The sequence below is a fragment of the Crocodylus siamensis genome, chromosome 4 (genome assembly GCF_052110815.1).
Source record: "Crocodylus siamensis isolate JL-2025a chromosome 4, ASM5211081v1, whole genome shotgun sequence".
Lineage (NCBI taxonomy): Eukaryota > Metazoa > Chordata > Crocodylia > Crocodylidae > Crocodylus > Crocodylus siamensis.
In genome coordinates, this window is record NC_143398.1 from 88,962,747 (window position 1) to 88,981,070 (window position 18,324).

The 18,324-nt window shown below is 41.8% G+C and overlaps 1 protein-coding gene and 1 long non-coding RNA gene across 4 annotated transcripts in view; one reads left to right on the plus strand and one right to left on the minus strand.

Moving 5' to 3' along the window:
• Window positions 1-18,324, plus strand: part of NUP205 (nucleoporin 205) — a 98,900-nt gene that overhangs the window by 67,953 nt on the left and 12,623 nt on the right. For both annotated transcript variants that reach the window (XM_090042823.1, XM_090042824.1), the window contains exons 25-38: window positions 2,025-2,099; window positions 2,761-2,918; window positions 3,818-3,898; window positions 4,390-4,581; window positions 7,142-7,412; window positions 7,920-8,018; window positions 10,879-11,027; window positions 12,279-12,470; window positions 12,654-12,775; window positions 14,087-14,225; window positions 14,446-14,572; window positions 16,008-16,084; window positions 17,749-17,877; window positions 18,085-18,211. In XM_090042823.1, coding sequence (XP_089898949.1) covers window positions 2,025-2,099; window positions 2,761-2,918; window positions 3,818-3,898; window positions 4,390-4,581; window positions 7,142-7,412; window positions 7,920-8,018; window positions 10,879-11,027; window positions 12,279-12,470; window positions 12,654-12,775; window positions 14,087-14,225; window positions 14,446-14,572; window positions 16,008-16,084; window positions 17,749-17,877; window positions 18,085-18,211 — 1,938 coding nt within the window. The remainder of the gene's footprint in view (window positions 1-2,024; window positions 2,100-2,760; window positions 2,919-3,817; window positions 3,899-4,389; window positions 4,582-7,141; window positions 7,413-7,919; window positions 8,019-10,878; window positions 11,028-12,278; window positions 12,471-12,653; window positions 12,776-14,086; window positions 14,226-14,445; window positions 14,573-16,007; window positions 16,085-17,748; window positions 17,878-18,084; window positions 18,212-18,324) is intronic.
• LOC149866038 (uncharacterized) lies at window positions 3,918-7,206 on the minus strand. 2 transcript variants are annotated; one of them, XR_016441823.1, is made up of 3 exons: window positions 7,071-7,206; window positions 6,760-6,952; window positions 3,918-4,016 (listed from the first exon to the last, which is right to left on the minus strand). It is a non-coding gene; the product is annotated as an uncharacterized LOC149866038 (long non-coding RNA). The 2 variants fall into 2 exon arrangements; XR_016441822.1 differs by lacking the exon at window positions 3,918-4,016 and adding an exon at window positions 4,589-5,932.

An 18,324-nucleotide genomic window follows, 5' to 3' on the forward strand; every position in this document is an offset into this window, starting at 1 on the left:
GCGCGTGTGAGGAGCGCAGGCATGGGCCCTAGAAAGGGCAAGGCCCCAGAGGGGGGCAGAGGGTGCGTGCAGAGAGCGCGGCGCAGGCCCAGAGGCAGGGCAACAGCCGTGGAGAGCTCGGCATGGGCCCTAGAGAGGGCAAGGCTCCAGACGGGGCAGAGAGCACGTGTGAGGAGCACAGGCGTGGGCCCAGAAGGGGGGCAACAGCCGCGGATAGGGCAGCAGAGACCCGAGAGGTGCCGGAGGCGCGGTAGAGGCCCTGAGAAGGGCGCAAAAGCCCAGAGGTGGGCGATTTAGGCCCCAGAGCGGGGTAGTGGGCCCAGGGGGAGCCAGGCCCAAGGGGGCGCTGGTGACGGGGCGGCGGCGGAGAGCCAGGCCCAAGGGGGCGCTGGTGATGGGGCGGCGGCGGAGAGCCAGGCCCAAGGGGGCGCTGGTGACGGGGCAGCGGCGGAGAGCCAGGCCCAGGGGCGTCAGGCGGGTGATGAGCTCGGGGTGCTAGAGAGAGCACCAGAGGGCAAGGGACTGCACAACGTCCCACGCGTACCCCTTGAGGGAGAGGTGCACAGGGGCACCCCATATGGAGTAGGGGCAGGACCATTATGTACCGTTCACCAGGGAGATAAAGGCAGCCTCCCATTTAAACTCATGTAAGATCAAAGTCGTGGTGGGCGAGAATCTGAGGGTGCTGAATACAGCCTTGAGTGATGGTAGGGGGTGCTAGGGAGTACACGGCCGCTCCTAGGCCCCACTCCCTCACAGTCACAATCCTTGGTTTTAGTTTCCCAGTGGATAAAGACTCTTTCTTGCTGGTTGGTTCAAATAATATATTCCCCTTATTTGTGATTCAGATGGTTTACCTTTTCAAAGTTCTTTTGCAATAGGGTTGAGTCAGAAGTTTTTTGGGGGCTTTTACAGTACATCACGACAAAACACACTTGTTGTAATGTCAGAACACAAAGACATGAATGCCATGATGTTAATATATACTTACTTTGTCTTGCAAGACAAATGTAATAAGTCAGTAGTAGAAAGCTTCCAGGCAAGACAACATAGAGAGTTGTCTATGTTGCCAGCCGGTGCCATGCATGCCATATGGCATAGACAGCCTCTGTGTGTGGCACGCGACAGGCTGAGGAGGGGACAGGCAGCACAGTGCATATAGGGCGGGGAGCAGAAAACAGCAGCAGATTGGGGAGGAAAGACAGAGCAGGAAACAGATAGCAGAAGAGCTAATTGGGCAGGGGTAGGGGGCAGAAGTTTTACTTAGGGAAGGTATGATGCTGATTTTGTGGCATGCCTGCCAGAAAGGTTGGTCCTCCACTGGAATAGGTGAGGAATGGACTGAAACTGTAAGTGTTACCCCTACCTACTTTATTGTGTTTCAGTGCTGAACTGGTTTTTGTGAGGTGGAGATAGATACATTGTATCCACTACATTGGCCAACAAACAGTTAAGTCAACTGTTAAGATTTACAATTTGTTTTAACCCTTTCAAATGCTCTATACACATAACCTACTTTATTTACGTAGTATAATTAATTACCAGCCATCAGATAACTACTTTTCACTTTCTACAAGGGCATGGATTTGAATCGCTGATTTAAAAGTAAGAAGGCAGGGAAGGGGGGAGAAAAGTGGGGGGACGGGGGATGGTGACAGAGGGTCAAGGTAAGTTTAAGGGCCCAAAAGAGAAAAATGAAGTAGTTAAGCCACTGAGGAACATAGGGGTTGTCCCTCAATATCCTCTATATTTAAATGACCTTATTCTTTTCTGTTTAGTATTCTTGCTCTCATCAAGTTCATTCGTCACATCTGACTTAGGCTGATGCCTCTCTGAATGAGTTAGTCTATAGGATGCCACACTGTCCTGCTTTCAGTCTGACTTCAGACTAACACTGCCAACTACCTCTTCAAAATGAAGACATTTGCCAAACCACAGTCACCCCTTGTCCTCTTTCAGCCTTGGTCAAAGTGTGACATACCTTTTCTGTCTTAATTTTCTATCTTTTCTTTCAATACCCACAGCTGATGGAGAAGGGGGGATGGAAGATGAAAGTCGCTCAGTTAGTGGATTTCTTCACTTTGACACTGCCTGTAAAGGTAATCAGCCTGGCAAATCACTGTTTCTTAATACGGATTTTCTAAACAATGAACAGAAAAGGCTGCCTGTAGAACAGCTGTTATGCTGAACACTGTTATTTGTCTTAAAACAACATGCTTTGGAAATCCAGACAGCTTAAAATAAGCAGAAAATAATGGAGAAAAAAAAGTGGAAGAAGAGCAATACAGGTGGCATTGGAGGGCAAAAAAGAGAGATGGTCTATGAATTAAATGGTCACTAAGCCCATTGAGACTTACTGTTTGTGTTAAGATGAAGACTTTCAAAGTTAGTTGGCTAAAGTTAGGTCTCTAAACTCACAGCTTTCTTCCATCAGGATCTTTAGGTTTTCAGTAGTTCTCAGAATGATGCTATTGAAAACTTTGGAATCTAAAATTTGACACTCAGCATTGAAGATATTAGCACACATGCATATGTTAAATTAGAAATAACATAGTGATTAGAATTTAAGTCACAATCCACATTGTGGTGGAAACAAGAAGTCTAGTCTGTTTTCCTAGACTGATAATCTTAGCTGCTCATAAAGCTCTCATTATTAGGCATTTTAAGCAAAAATTTGAAAAAGGCTGGTTAATTCTTGTGCTTCTCTATGTCACAGTGGTTCCTATATATTTCTAAACAAGCTATTCATTTTTTCCCCAGTGCGCAGGAAGATCTTAAGTATCCTGGATTCAATTGACTTCAGTCAAGAGATTCCTGAACCTTTGCAATTGGATTTTTTTGACCGGGCTCAGATTGAGCAGGTTATTGCTAATTGTGAGCACAAGAATGCACGAGGACAAGTCATCTGCAATGTCAAGGTGAACAAGCTGTTTGTATCTTGACTTTGTCATTTTAAAAAGTTGCCAGAGATGGGGCTTCATTTGTAACAGGTCTGCATGCATTAATAGCACTTCTCACCCTTGCTTTCACATGTAGCCTTTTCAGTAGTTAGATACTATTGAATAGTATTGAACTGACCATTGTTGCCCTTGATGTTGTGTAAACTAAATAGATAAAACTGATTTTTTTTCTTTGTATCTTGCCTAACACATGCTGGTTTTTCATTTGTATTGCACTGGCACACTAGTTTGTAGACGACACTCAGGAGAGTTTTGCACTGTGTGATGATTTTCCTTTCTGAAATATCCAAATTACATTGAGAACATGACTTAAAAGATCATTTGTATAATGCACTTTTGCTGCTACTCCCAAAGGCTCATATCAGGGTCACGATCCCACTGTGCTGAGTGGTGTACATTAATATAGGAAGACATAGCCCCTGCCTTGAAGAATTTACAGTTTGAAAGACAGTGTAGATGCAAGCTGGGAGAAGGGGATACATCATATGATGGAAGTGATTTTAGTGTTGGTAGCATAGTTATATTGTTAACTGTGTTTTTTCTGTGTACTTTTGAAAATATATTTGTTTTATAAAGAACTTGAGGTAAGGGAACTATGAGGAAAAATGGGAGGAGGATTAAAGCACTGCTGGCAGGAAGACTAAAGTTGGAAACCTGAGGTAACAGCAGAGGGGTGGGATGAAGAAACAAAATGCAAGATGAAGAAAATGGTTACCTTCATTGCTGACTCCACTTATGCATTGCACATATCTCCAAAAAGTGGGCACGTTTACAATCTAAGCATAGCAAGATTACAGTTGTTGAAATTCCTTTGGTGCAATAGCAATTTCATTTTTCCCCTCCCTTCTCAATTCCAGTATCTTCACAGAGTTCTGGTTGCAGAAGTTAATGCCCTTCAAGGAATGGCAGCCATAGGCCAAAGACCTTTACTTATGGAAGTAAGTCTAGTTAAAATAACTTGGTTCCAGTGTTTTCAGTGAGATTTCTTGTGACATCAAGCATATTGATGGTAAATTCTTGTTTGCAAATTTGAGCCCCAAATCTAGAGGTAGTTGTCTTAAAATAAATATAGAATATTTGGTAAATAGGAGACAAAATGAGACAGAAAAGTAACAAGATAATTTTAAGAGAACAGATAGCTTTTGCTTCTTAAATTAATTCATTACACATTTTTCTTTACTTGGCTGTGTCTTTATATCTACTTAAGACCTTAAGAGGTTCATAGTGAAAAGTATTGCATGAAAACCAGGTCAGAAATGGACTTGTCAATCCTATTACTAAACATATAATAGCTCAGATTGTTTGTGATGAACTAAAGGCAGTGTAATAGTTTATTTGTCAGTTATGGACAAGACAAACCATCTTGATATCTCTTTCTTTACTGTCTTTTATTACAGTCTAACAAAATTTCCTTTTCTTGGGTATCTAGGAGATCAACACAATCCTACAGTATGTGGTGGAGAGGAACAAGTTGCTGCAGTGTCTCCATGCTAAACGGCATGCACTGGAGTCCTGGAGACAGCTGGTGGAAATTATTCTGACTGCCTGCCCCCAGGACCTCATACAGACGGAAGACAGACAACTGATTATCCGAGACCTCTTACAAGATGTTCATGACAAGGTAACACTGTCTTGGAAACTAAAATCCCTTTGAACTAGGTAGATCTTTTTTTTTTATTATTACTAATTAAGGTTAGCTTTGATCTCTAAAGTGTTTTTTTTAACTTATTACAAAACACAGACTGTGTTCTGTGTTCAGTTTTCAGCTTTCCTTTGTTACTACCACTAGACAATCAAAAGTTTCCTGCAGCATAGAGAAAAGTAAATGCTATCATTTAATAGCTTCTATGTGAACTACAGAACAGTAGATTGATAAACATCAAAGAAATTGCAGTCTGGTCACACAGACTGCAAGGACAGTAGCTCTGATGGAAGTGTGATACAAATAATGGTGGGGGAATATTGGGGTCTTATTAAGGTCGCAGTGCAGAGTGGATCTCACTCATCAAAGGGAAGGAATAGAAACAGTGAAGATATTAATTTAGTTCATTTAGAGGATTAGCTGCAAATTCCATTGCTCTTTTTCTTTGAAATGTAAAACTGACAGATGGTGCTTCATGCAAATTCATAGACTTGGTTTTACAACTGAGAGAGAGTTTAAAATATGTGGAATTGTTTTGTAATTAAAGTGTCTGAAATCTCTTGGGATGTTTTACTGCCAGATCTCAGGAATAATTTTTAGATAAATTGGACAATTATCCATTGCCAGTTATATCCATCAAGGACGAACTTTGACGAGGAATTTGGTATTATCCTAACACTGAAGCAGTACAACTTTAGTTTTGGTTGTGGTCTTGGACTAACTGATGTTTCATATACAATCATTTGATAAGATAACCTAATTAATGAGAAATTGTATAGCAGAATTGTAGGAAATTTCTTATTTCCACTTTTCATCAAAGTAAAAATACAAGTTAGCTGAATTTTTAGATCAAGTTTTCCATTAATATGTATTTTAGTAGAAATTATTAAAAGAAAAGAAAAGGAAAGGTACCTCTTCATGGTGGGATTTTTCCCCATAAACAACATTAGAATAGCAGTAAAATGGGGACACCTCTAGTGGCCAAAACAATCTCTCCAGGTTCCTGAAGCTTCTGTAGGGCAAAACCTTAAATTTTGTTTGAAATGTACATGTTATCCTGCTAAGATAATATTTTCTGAAGGAAACAGTTATTTGATCCAAAATATATCTTTGCTATAGCACAATTATGATATGTTGTGTTATCTTAATACAGAAGTTAAGAGGAGAATTTTAATTCCAAAGGATATATATGCAGAAAACTGAGAACGTAGTTTTTGTGACTGGAATGAGTGTTGACTTGGTTCCTTCTGGAAGAGCTGCCATATACGGGAACTCTTAGATTACCTCCCAAGGATTTTGTTTTTACTTTGATTTACCTTTCTTCTGTGGACTGGGGGGAAAAAAGCCGGCAAAACTAACTGTGATAGAATTGTTCTTTCTCTAGTTTAGCTGTTGATCTATACATAAAATATTTAAAATCAGACATTAATAAATTGACTGGGATCTCGTCCCCCTTTTCCCACCCAAATCTGAGCATCATAATGTTCCTAGTTGGAGTGAATGACCCTTGTGGTAAGGGAGGGAATGGGCTGGGGCAGGGACAGGTGCTGCCCAGCCAGGGCAGGCTGGGGCATGGGGCAGAGCTGTGGCTTGTCTGGGGGCACAGTTCCCTCTGCTGTGCTAACCCTGGGTGGTCTTGGGGGGTGGGTGTCCCCAGATCTGCATGTGGTGCGGGGCAGGATGCTGCTGTGGGCCAAGGCTCGTTCTGGCAGGGGGCTGATCCGGGGAGGTGCAGCAGGTGGCAGTGGTGCTCAGCATTGGCTATGGGGGGGGCAGGGGGAGGGGCTGCAGCCTCCCAAAACTCACTGTAGCCCCTCCTGTAGCTCTCCTCCCAGCGCTGCTGCAGCCTGGCCCAACCCCTCTCTGGGAAGAGCCCAGAGCAGCCCTTGGCCCCAGCCCACAGTGACAGTCTGCCCTGCTCTGCATGCAGATCTGTGGGCGCCTGCCCCCCATGCCCTCCCCAGGTTTGTGCAGCAGCAGGAGCCACCTCCCCTGCACCTCCTGGATGAATCGCTCGCAGCTCCATCCTGTGTCCCACCCCACCCCAGCTGAGCAGCACCTACCCTAGCCCCACTCGGTCCTTCACCACAGAGGCCTTGATCTGCTGCCCTCCCGTTCCCCTTCCCTCCCCCCACCTTTCCCCCATGACAGACTTACCAGACAGATGCTGTTCTCCAAGCCGCCAGGCTGCGCCCCTGGCCACATGCATGCTGTAGCTGTGTGCACACGCAGGGCATTTATCAGTCACTTTAGCCAAAAAAAGCTGCTTAGCGATACTATCAATTTTCCTTATATCAGTGCTGATCCAATATGGGACCGATGTATCAATGCACTTCGAATAACAGTCCTTCTGGGGAATGATAACACAGTGCAATGAGTATTGATTTATTCGGTATCAGAAGTGTTTTATTTCTAACTTTTTAAATAGAGAAATCAAATAATCTAGAGTTAAAATGAATTCCTTTTACCTGCAGAGATCATGTAGATATGGGAGACTGAACAAGTGGTATAGAACATGCCCTTTTTTATCCATTTTTAGATCCTGGATGATGATGCAGCTCAGGAGCTGATGCCAGTAGTGGCAGGGGCTGTGTTCACTCTTACTGCCCATCTGAGCCAGTCTGTGAGAACAGAGCAAAAACAGCCACTTGCAGTCCCTTTACCTGGCCACTCCCAATATGTCTTGATGTTGGATGGCTCATTTTCCGCATCACCTGGTTCAGAAGGCTTATCTTTGGGGTTTGCTTCCATTGGTGACTCTTCCCTCCATATCATCTTAAAAAAACTACTGGATTTCATTTTGAAAACAGGTATGTTGTTTGAAGCCTAAAACAGCTGCACTGCATGTGACTAGATTCTAACAAGCCAAAACTAAATAAATACTCTGAGCTGCTTTATGCCATTGGATTGAACTTCTTTATTAAAATAGCTGGCCATTTTATTGTGAAAATCTGCTCCTAGTTATTCTGTAAGTTATGTTTCTCTCAAGATACAATTTTGTAGTAGTAGGTCCTCCTCAAAAAATCAAAACTATTGAGATTGAGTACATGGTGTTAGGATGTATGAATATGTTTTGCAGTTACAGTGGTTACCCTTGTGGGGCAGGAATTTGCTTTGCTGAACTTCTCAGCATAATTTCAATTTATGCACAAACATTAGAGCTCTGGTATAAGAAAACATAGACTTTCATTTGTTTTGCTACTACCAGCACTGGTATTAGTATTATAAAGCTAAATTAGGTGTGGGGGCAGAAGGTGCTAATGATGTGAATTAAACCAACTTGTTCCTCATTAGAATGAACTCTTCCTTGTGAGCAGGTGGTGGGTTCCAGCGAGTGAGGACACACCTGTATGGATCACTGCTTTATTACCTACAGATTGCACAGAGACCAGATGAACCAGACACCTTGGAAGCAGGTAAAATATAATTGTGTTTTGAGAAAATAAAAGATCATAGATTTCATAGACATTTGGGCTGGAAGGGACCCCGGAGGATCATCGAGTCCAGCCCCCTGCCCCAGGGGCAGGAAGTCAGCAGGGATCATAGGATCCCAGCAAGATAAGCATCCAAATGTGTTTTGAAGGCGTTCAAAGTGGGCACTTGAACCGCCTCCGGTGATATCTGTTCCAGACGTTGGGGGTTCGGACAGTGAAGTTCTTTCTTATGTCCAGCCTGAACCAGTCACAGTGGAGTTTGTGACCGTTTGATCTCGTCATCCCTTGGGGGGCTGTGGTGAACAGTTGTTCCCCCAGATCCTGATGAGCACCCCTGATAAATTTATAGGTGGCCACCAGATCACCCCCGAGCCTGTGCTTTTCCAGGCTGAATAGCCCCATTGCTCTCAACCTCTTTTCCTGACCTCTCATCATATGCATGGCTCTCCTCCACACCCTCTCAAGCTTCTCCACATCCTTTTTGAATTGCAGAGCCCAAAACTGGACGTAGTACTCCAGCTGGGGCCTCACCAAGGCCAAGTACAGAGGGAAAATGACGTCCCGGGATTTGCTCGAGAAGCATCTATGGATGCAAGCCAGCATTTTGCTTGCTTTACTAGCCGCAGCATCACATTGCAGGCTCATGTTCATTTTGTGGTCAATGCTGACCTCCAAGTCCCTTTCATCTGTAGTGCTAACCAGCGTAGCACTACTGAGCCTATAAGCATGGTGCAGGTTTTTCCTCCCAAGGTGGAGAGCCTTGCATTTTTGGGTGTTAAACACCATCAGGTTCTCAGCCACTCATTTCATGAATCCATCAAGATCTGCCTGGATCACCCTCCTGTTCTCAGGTGTGGATGCTTTACCCCAGAGTTGGTGTCGTTGGTGAACTTGGCCAGTCCACTTCTGACACCAATGTCTACATCATTGATGAAGATGTTAAAAAGTATAGGCCCTAGGACAGAGCCTTAAGGGACCCCACTGGTCACAGAGCACCACAACAATTGACTTCCATCAACCACCACCCTCTGGGTCCTACTGCAGAGCGAATTCCCCAGCCAGCAGATCATGGTGATGTCAAGGCTGCAGTTAGCCAGTTTAACCAAGAGGTGATCGTGGGATACCAGATCGAAGGCTTGTTTTTAAAGTTGAGGTATATGACGTCAATCTCTTCCCCTTTGTCCAGTGATAAGTCACCTGGTCATAAAAGGAAATAAGACTGGTCAAGCAAGATCTACCCGCGACAAACCCATGCTGGGTATCCTCAGGATATTGCCTTCAGCTAGTCTGTTAAGGATCGCCTCCTTGATAATCTTTTCCAAGACTTCCCCCAGGATAGAGGTCAGGCTGATGAACTGAGTATTGAACCTGGTGTTGTTTGTTATTCCAAATCTGTTAAATCTTGAGGCAGGGTGAATTCTGTATATTCACTGAAAATTTATTTTGTGCCAGCAATAGCCAGATTCCTAACACATCTGCCAGCAGATGAAAATCATACATGCCTGAGCTACATGTCGCATGAGATGTTCATACCCTAGGGTCAGTGATCTACATGTAGTTCTGAAGGTCAAGTACTAATTTGTTATTAAATGACTTTCTATTGAAGTGACAGTTAAACTTCCTGAGAGCTTCATGTGGCTCATGGCCTACAGTTTGGCCCCCTTTGATATATGCCATGATTTTAGATATAAATACAGTATGCTAAAATGTGTCATTCACTGCATTTAACCTGTAGTTCCATCACTCTAAAACTGTCAAAGGGTTTGAGGCCCCTTGGACCCATATTAAAATTGTTAGTAGCTCTTGGAAAACACTTTACACTCCTCTGTACTTTCTTCATGTTATATTTGGAATTAGAGGAATCTGTTTGATGTTCTTTGGCACTGGTGCTGTTCCTGTGGCTGAAGAGAGTTTGAAAGGAACTTGTATGCCAAGTCAGAGAAGACTGCTTCTTAAGTAGCTAGCAGTGCTTTTGATGCAAGTCACACTCCTTCTGTCTAGGTACTGCCTTTTTAACATTCATAGCCATTACTGGGTCTCAGAGTAAGGGAACAGGAGCAGAAATCAAACTTGGAGCTTGTGCCTGGTTGTTCAGATTCCTATAGCAACAATTGTATCAGTGCCCTGAGTTACAAATAAAGACAGTGTTAGTGAAATTGCTACAGAGCCTTTATAATTCATAGAATCGTAGAAAGTGCAGGTTGGACAGGACCTCAGGAGATCTAGTCCAACCCTCTGCTCAAAGCAGGACCATTCCCCAACTTAGATCATCTGAGGCAAGGCTTTGTCTAGCCAAGTCTTAAAAGCTTCAAAGGATGGAGAGTCCGCAGCCTCTCTTGGTAACCTGTTCCAGTGCTTTACTACCTCTTAGTGAGAGAGTTGATGATTTGTATGAGAGGAAAGGATGTCTTAGGGTGGTATCTTATAATTGATTGATTTTAAGTTTTCCACTGATGGCATCTTGTTCACTTCCCTTTAAGCTGATTACTTTGATCTCAGTAGAAGTTTTTAGGTTGAATAGAAAGACTTAATATATATTTGCATTTTATCTTAAAATGTGTCCTGAACAGACCATTTAATGGGAGGGAGATGAACGTATGAGTATGTACACACCCCTTGTTTGTTCTGGCGACAATAAAACATTTTAGAACAAAATGTCTGATAGGTACAAGATAGATATACAAGATCTAGGTATACACACACACACACACACACTCACAAAATATCATATATAGTTATACACATAAAATATCATTAAAGGTAGCTACTGTTTTGCTGTATCTACAGCAATTACTAATGAACAAGTTGCTCGTCTTTAATTCTGTTTTTCTTCGTTTTATAGCCAAGAAGACAATGTGGGAACGTCTGACAGCCCCCGAAGATGCATTCAGTAAACTACAACGAGAAAATGTGGCAATTATTGAAAGCTATGGTGCAGCACTGATGGAGGTGGTCTGCCGAGATGCCTGTGATGGCCATGAGATAGGCCGGGTAAAGGGATACTTCATACCTATTTGATCAAATTTTAAACTAGTAATTTAAGTATTGTACAAATTAAGGACAGCACAAACAAAATGCAATTATGTAGGAATTAGAAATTTCTTAATTTTAGCCCTTGCTTAGACCATGATTTTACTCAGTTTTAAGTTTTGAGCAAGTCTTTTTACTTATTTTTATCTGTTTCTTATTTGCAAAATGTAACTAAAATACTACTTCATGGAGGCGTAATCAACTTGAAATCTAGTCAAAATGTAAAATGTATTACAAAAAATAGTTTCATATATTGCACTGGTATAATTTTTGTGTTCATCTTATCATATTGCCAGTTTTTAATTTTTTCTTTCCTTGGTGCACAAAAATTCAACCAAAGAACAAAACACAATATATCACAGAATCATAGAATCAATGAGTCGGAAGGGACCTAGACAGATCATCTAGTCCGACCCCCTGCCATGGGCAGGAAGGAGCACTGGGGGTGGCAGCGGTCATAAGACCCCAGCCAGGTGCCTGTCCAGTCTCCTCTTGAAGATCTCCGGGGAAGGTGAGAGCACCACCTCTGGGAAGCCTATTCTAGGCTCTGGCCACCCTTACCATGAAGTAGTTCTTCCTAATATCCAACCTAAACCTATCCTCCCTCAGCTTGTGGCCATTGTTCCTGGTGACTCCAAGGGGGACCCTGGTGAACAGACTTTCCCTGAGTCCCTACTGGTGGCCCCTGATAAGGTTGTAGGCAATCGCAAGATCCCCCCTCAGTCTCCTCCTGTGGAGACTGAAGAGATTCAGGTCTCTCAGCCTCCCTTCACAGGGCTGGCCATGGAGGCCCCCAACCATATGAGCAGCCCTCCTCTGGACCCTGCTAAATGTGTAAAATAAACAAATTTTAAAGGAGAGAATTTTCCCCTCATTTTTCAGTCGCGTTGACATTATTTACTACTTGTAGTGATAGTAGGTTAAAAAAAAAAAAAAAAAATTTAAATAGATATTCTAAGTATTGTTATCTTTGCTGAGGAGAGAAATGACATGGTGAGTTAAATGGATTCTTTCTGTACTAAAACCACAGGACCTATATAGTGTAAAAGACTGCCAAATGAAAGAGCAGGTCAGTATGAGGGAAAAATATTTTGTTTTTTGAGAGAGATTCTTGGATCCAGTCAAATATTAAATCTCAGTGTATGAACCCTAGTCATGCATTAGAAACTTTAGCCTTCTAGTTAATAGGGTGATTTTTTTTGTTCCATTCAGATGTTGGCATTGGCTTTACTTGATCGCATTGTCTCAGTAGACAAGCAGCAGCAGTGGCTATTGTATCTCTCCAATAGTGGCTACCTAAAGGTGCTTGTGGATAGCCTAGCAGATGATGACCTTACGCTTCAGAGTTTACTCACACCCCAGCCTCCGTTACTTAAAGCGCTGTACACCTATGAGTCCAAAATGGTAAGAGCTCCCAGGAACTGTTTTCTTTCTCTTCACAAATGACAATTGTTTGTCTCAGCAAAAGAGTTTCTGTCATGTGTTTTGGGTTGGTGTTGAGAGCACAGATGGAGAGAACAATAATTAAAATGAAGTTTTGCCATAAGTTTCTAGGACTTCAATTTTTCTTTCTCCACTATTCCCTAGGCATTCCTGACCAGAGTAGCTAAAAGCCAGCAGGGGGCATTGGAGTTGCTGAGGTCTGGAGTAATTGTGAGGCTTGCACAATGTCAAGTATATGATATGCGACCAGAAATTGATCATCAAGGGTAGGTGTCCACTTATTTGTTTCCTTAAATGATTGATAGACTGTTGTACATTCGTGGAATGCACAAAGAGCTCTGACTTCAGTGGCTTCAAGCCTGTCTTAGAAATATGTGCATTTATATTGTTGGTTAACTTATGAGTAGCTAACTTCAAATCCATCTCTATTGACTGCAACATTTCAGCTTGCCAGGCATAAAGTAATAAATATATATGGAACTGTTCAGTTGTCTTCAAGACATACAGCGTTCCATTTTGTCTGGTTTCTTGGGAGATAAAAATTAACTGAATTCTGGTCTCTCAAAGTTGCAGTTGCTGAAATTTTACAGCAGCCAAATTTCTTTTTTGGAAGCCATTTTTCCATATATATTGTAAGCTTGTTTTTGAGAGTTTGCAGGTAGTGAAAGATGTGCTTATAGAGTCCACATTTGTTTATACCCTCTTTTTATTTTTCCCTGTAGTAACAAACCAAGCGTACAAGAGTGGAGGAAATTTAATTTTCAAACTCTTTTCTTTGTGTCTGTCTAGTTACATGTGACATTAATAGCTCTGTGGGGTTACATAACATTGTTAAAGTAAATAATTACAGAAATATATATTGCCTGATTTTCTTCAGAAGAAGGATGTAATTCTTTTAATTCTTAGCCAGTTGAGGACTTGGCATGCAGCTTTTTGTAAGGAAATGATTGAATGAAAACCACAAATGATCTGTTTTTACCAGAAAATAGCTTACAAGTTGATGACATGATTTTCAACCTTAATACTCATTTTACATTTTCAGCCCAGTATTTGTAATAAAAAGGGCTAGAAACTAACTCTGTTCCTAAAATAACAAGCTGAGATAAGTATCAACATCTAAAATTGTCAGGTGGCATTTATAAGATTTGATGGGAACTTTTTAGGTTTGTTGGAATATTTAGAAATCCATTTCTAGCAGTACCTTCTGAAGTTAAGCATTCTTTTTTTTTTTTTTTTTTTTTTGTAAAAATACTCTGAAAACATTACTTTCCTTGAGGATAACTCAGGAGTAGAAATCCAGTGTTTCCCTACCAAGGCTGTCTAATCAACTTTGAAGTTTGCCAAAAAAGATTTTCTTCCTGTTAGAGAAACTGCAGGAGAAATTTTAGATGTACAACTTATTCAGAAAGATAGAGAGGCTTTATATATAAGACTGTAAAGCTAACAAGTCTAACTGAGGAGGTATTTTTGAGACTCGTGATATTTCCATACTCTTTAAGGAAGCTGTAAGTTAACTGTTTCTAAGTGGTCTCTAGTTTCCTTCTAGCTATTAACACTTTTTCTTTGTATCGCATAAGAATGTTTGGGATGAGAGATCCTCCTGTCTTCATTCCTGCTCCTGTGGAGCGCTACCGCCAGATTCTTCTCCCAGCTCTTCAGCTGTGTCAAGTGATCCTCACATCCAGCATGGCACAACATTTACAGGCAGCGGGACAGGTAAGCTAGGAGGTCAGAAACAATTTCTTGATGTCCAGCATTGGGTGTTACTGCCTTCGTACTAAGTAAAGCATTGGTGCTGTTACTTACATTTTTTTTTCTGTCAGTAACATTTTCCTTGTAACGTCTTTGTACCATATAGAAAACTGCAGTAAAGTGTTTTATCAGAACAAAATTATTCTTACTTAGTTGATGCTTTTTCTTTTTCCCTATGATACAGGTTTTGCAGTTTCTAATATCCCATTCAGATACTATCCAGGCTATCCTGCGGTGTCAGAATGTCAGTGCTGGATCACTTCAGGAGCTGGCCTTATTGACAGGAATAATCAGCAAAGCAGCTTTGCCTGGTAAAGCTATATAATAAAATTGGTACTTTGGCAGTCTCTCACACTTGTCTGAATGAATATGACAACCATGGTATTTTGCACATCCAGTAAAAGGAAGGAGCTATTCAGTAGAAAATTCGTTTTAAAAATCTATTTTTTTAGAATGTAATACTCTGGAAAGAAATAGGGAATAGTTCATAATTGTTCTTTAGGCAAAAGTGGAAGGTTTGGCAGAAGGAGTGGAATTGTATAGTATAGTATAATATGTAGCAGGTTGGCTTGACTATTCTGCTAATACTTTTACAGTGCTTTCAATATTCAGTGTCTTGGATATCTTAATCATCACAATGTACTTTGGAGATAAGTACAGGGTGACTGTTCATTTAGCCTGTTCCACAGGACACAAGAGAGACAGATAAAATCATTTTCTTAATATAATTTAGAGACTGAGGGACCTGGACCTCTTCAGCCTCTGCAAGAGAAGGCTGCGAGGTGATATTGTGGTTGCTTACAAATCCATTAGGGGGACATAGCAAGGGATTGGAGATGCTCTGTTCATCAGGGCGCAACTTGGGGTAACAAGGAACAATGGTCACAAACTGAGAGAGAGCAGATTTAGGCTAGATGTCAGGAAAAACTTCTTCATGGTAAGGGTGGCCAAAATTTAGAATGGGCTGCCAAGGGAGGTGGTGCTCTCCCCTACCTTGGGGGTCTTCAAGAGAAGGCTGGATAGGCATCTAGCTGGGGTCACCTGACCCCGGCACTCTTTCTTGCCTAGGCAGGGGGTCCGACTCGATCTGTTGAGTCCCTTATGACCCTAGCATCTATGAATCTATTTCCTGTTTTGTAATATTTAACATTTTGTACGTTTGTACTTACTACAAAAAAAAACCCTCCTTGGGGTAAGCTCTGTGGGTTAGTAGGTTAGATTGGTGCTCTAACTTTTCTGGGGATCTACCTTCTATAAACTCTGTTTGATACTGTATTGGCTGTGATGTCTCATCTAGAAACCTACTGGATATTTCTGTTCTCCTCACAAAATCACCACATTGTGTTTAGTCTTTGTTTACTCGAGAAAGACCTCTGACTAGAGAAGGAAAGAAGAGGAGCTGTATGTAGGTGATGACTAAAGTTCAAATTAATTTAGCTTTCTTCTATGGAAAGAGTTTCACAACAACTGCTTGTTCTGTGACGAGACTTGTTTTCCTAAGTGTTAAAATCCATTCCAAAAATGCCCATGGTACCACTTGGCAAGTGATCTAATGACATATTCACACATGTAGTTGTTGCAGAGAGATCAAAATACTTTCGTCACAGAAATGTGCAAAGGTTTGTCAATTTCATTCTCATGGATTTTTTCTGATGAGCTTTAGTATTTAAAACTATATTTTAAAACGAGGAGCATTTGTTTTGATTAAAAGCACTTATTTTTATCGTCTCGTATCTACTGTATTAGGTGTGCTAGGTGAATTGGATATAGATACTAGTGAAGGGACGCAGATGGAGCTACAAGGGCATATAGGACGATTTCAGGTAATTGAATTTTATATTCAACTGTCTTTTTTCTTTGGAATTGCAAGTTTAAGTGAGAGTATCATCCTAATTTTGTACCATAATTAGTAGGAGCTGTCTTATAAAAAAGGCACGTATAACACTAATCAGGAATGGGATTCTTTAAAAAAGCAAAAAGGAATTGCAGCCTTTGGCGAAACACAAGTTCTGTTAAAGACATTTGTTTTCCAGCTTAGCCTACACAGTTGTCTAGGACTTGTCTACTAGAAAATGGAGTGGGATTTCATGCTGTCACCAAAATAAAGTAATTCAGAATGTTTCTGCTATCACTTAAAGCACACAGGGACTTCCCTAGTTCCACAGGCTAAGGTATCTGACCCACCATTGGCTTATTTCTTTCCTGTAAAGCATAGCCCTGATGAAGAAGCTAGATCTAAAGTACAGACAGCAGGTCCTGATCAGAATCCATAGCAATCCATTTTATCCCTCTGCTTGACTTGCTCAGTGTTCTACTCTGAAGCCTTGTCATCAAAAGGAAGATGTGCTTTCTGGAAGCCCTGATCATTGCCTCTCCACAAATCAAAATCAACTACAAGGAGGCTTGCAAGCTGTAAACAATTACTGCAGCATTGATGAAAATAAAGGCTAGATTGAAAACAAAAAAACCCCTACTAGATATCTAAAGTGAAACTTAAGCTGAATGTAGTCTCCTAAACTGAGCTGACCAATCTACAGCCACCACCTCCCACTGCTTATTTGTCTAATAAGCAGTTTTGCTTGTAAAGTTACATAGATGCCTAAAGTTCTGCTACTGCATATGCCAGGAGGCATCACCATCTTCACTGAGCAACCATATTTACTGAAATCTAAGACAGCCTCTAATAATTAGATTCTATATATGGAAAATTTTATAAATTTGTTATAATTTTCTAGGTATAGAATCTAACTATTTGGAGGGTTGTCTTAAATATGCCCCTCCCTGCCCTACATTAGGGAAAGCAGTGGCGGGGGGGGGGGGTCAAGTACCCCCTTGCCCAGTGCCCAACTATTTCCCCCTGCAGCCTTCCTGCTCCTTGCATCTCCTCTACCCCCAGCTCCTCAGTCTCTGTGCTTTCACCACATTCCACTTCCCACAGTCTGTCCCTTCTCTCCCTGCCCCCACTTTCTTTGCCAGCAGATCCTGCTTGGGCTCTGTTCCCTGCTAGGTCATGGGCACAGGACATGGAAGTGCAGCGCTTGCTAGGCCATGCAGCAGTGGCAGTGCTGCAGATTGGCTGGGGAGGGGATGGAGTTTCCCTGTACTCCTTGCTCAGGAGGGAATTCAGCCCAAGCTGGAGCCCAGTTGCCCCTGACAATTAACTTGTAGGACAGGGGGAGGCAGGCAGCTGCTGTGGGTCTGACTCTGGCCCTGATTTAGGCTCAGGGCCAGAGTCAGTTGCAGCAGCCACCTGCTGAGAATCTAGGAGGAGGGGCTTTTTTCCTCTATGCTAATTTGGGGGGGAAACTTCATCTTTAGATTTAAGTAAATAAGGTAAGTGTCCTGCTTGTGCTATTTATGAGGAAAGAGTTAATGCAGTCTTTAGAATATAAATGTTGATGTATCATTTTTCTTACATTCAGCTATCAAAAGAACCATTTAACCCCTTCAATGAGACACTAACCAAAGTATTTACATCCTGTATTAGCGCCAGTGTTTAGGACTTCTCAGTCGGTTTGGTGGTTCAGACAGACTACGTCAGTTCAAACTGCAAGATGATAATGCAGAGGGAGACAGAGTGAGCAAGAAGGATGAGATTGAGTTGGCCATGCAACAGGTGAGGAAAAGTGAAGGTTTCAGGTTCTTAGCATTGCTGAGGTCTTCAGCCCATGATTGAGATACTTGAGAATGCTGATTTCCAGGCATCTGGGATTATCATGCTAGTATATGTGATTTGAAGAGTCCTGAATATAGGGATTATCATCTACTATGTACTTCTTCAGTGTTATCTTGTAGTTGACTTGTTCTGTTCTTTTTCCTGTAGATCTGTGCTAATGTAATGGAATACTGCCAGTCGCTTATGTTACACTGTGCCCCCACCTTTCAGCACACTATTTGTCTGTTCACTCCTAGCCTGTCAGAGTCAACTAACCGAGATGGACCACGCCAAGGTGAGTTTGTGGTTTATGTCATTGGTGTGTGTCTGGGCCTGAATTGTTAAAAGTTGGTTGATAGCAAATACTAAATGTTATTTACAAAACATGCAGCATATCTTTTCTTTACT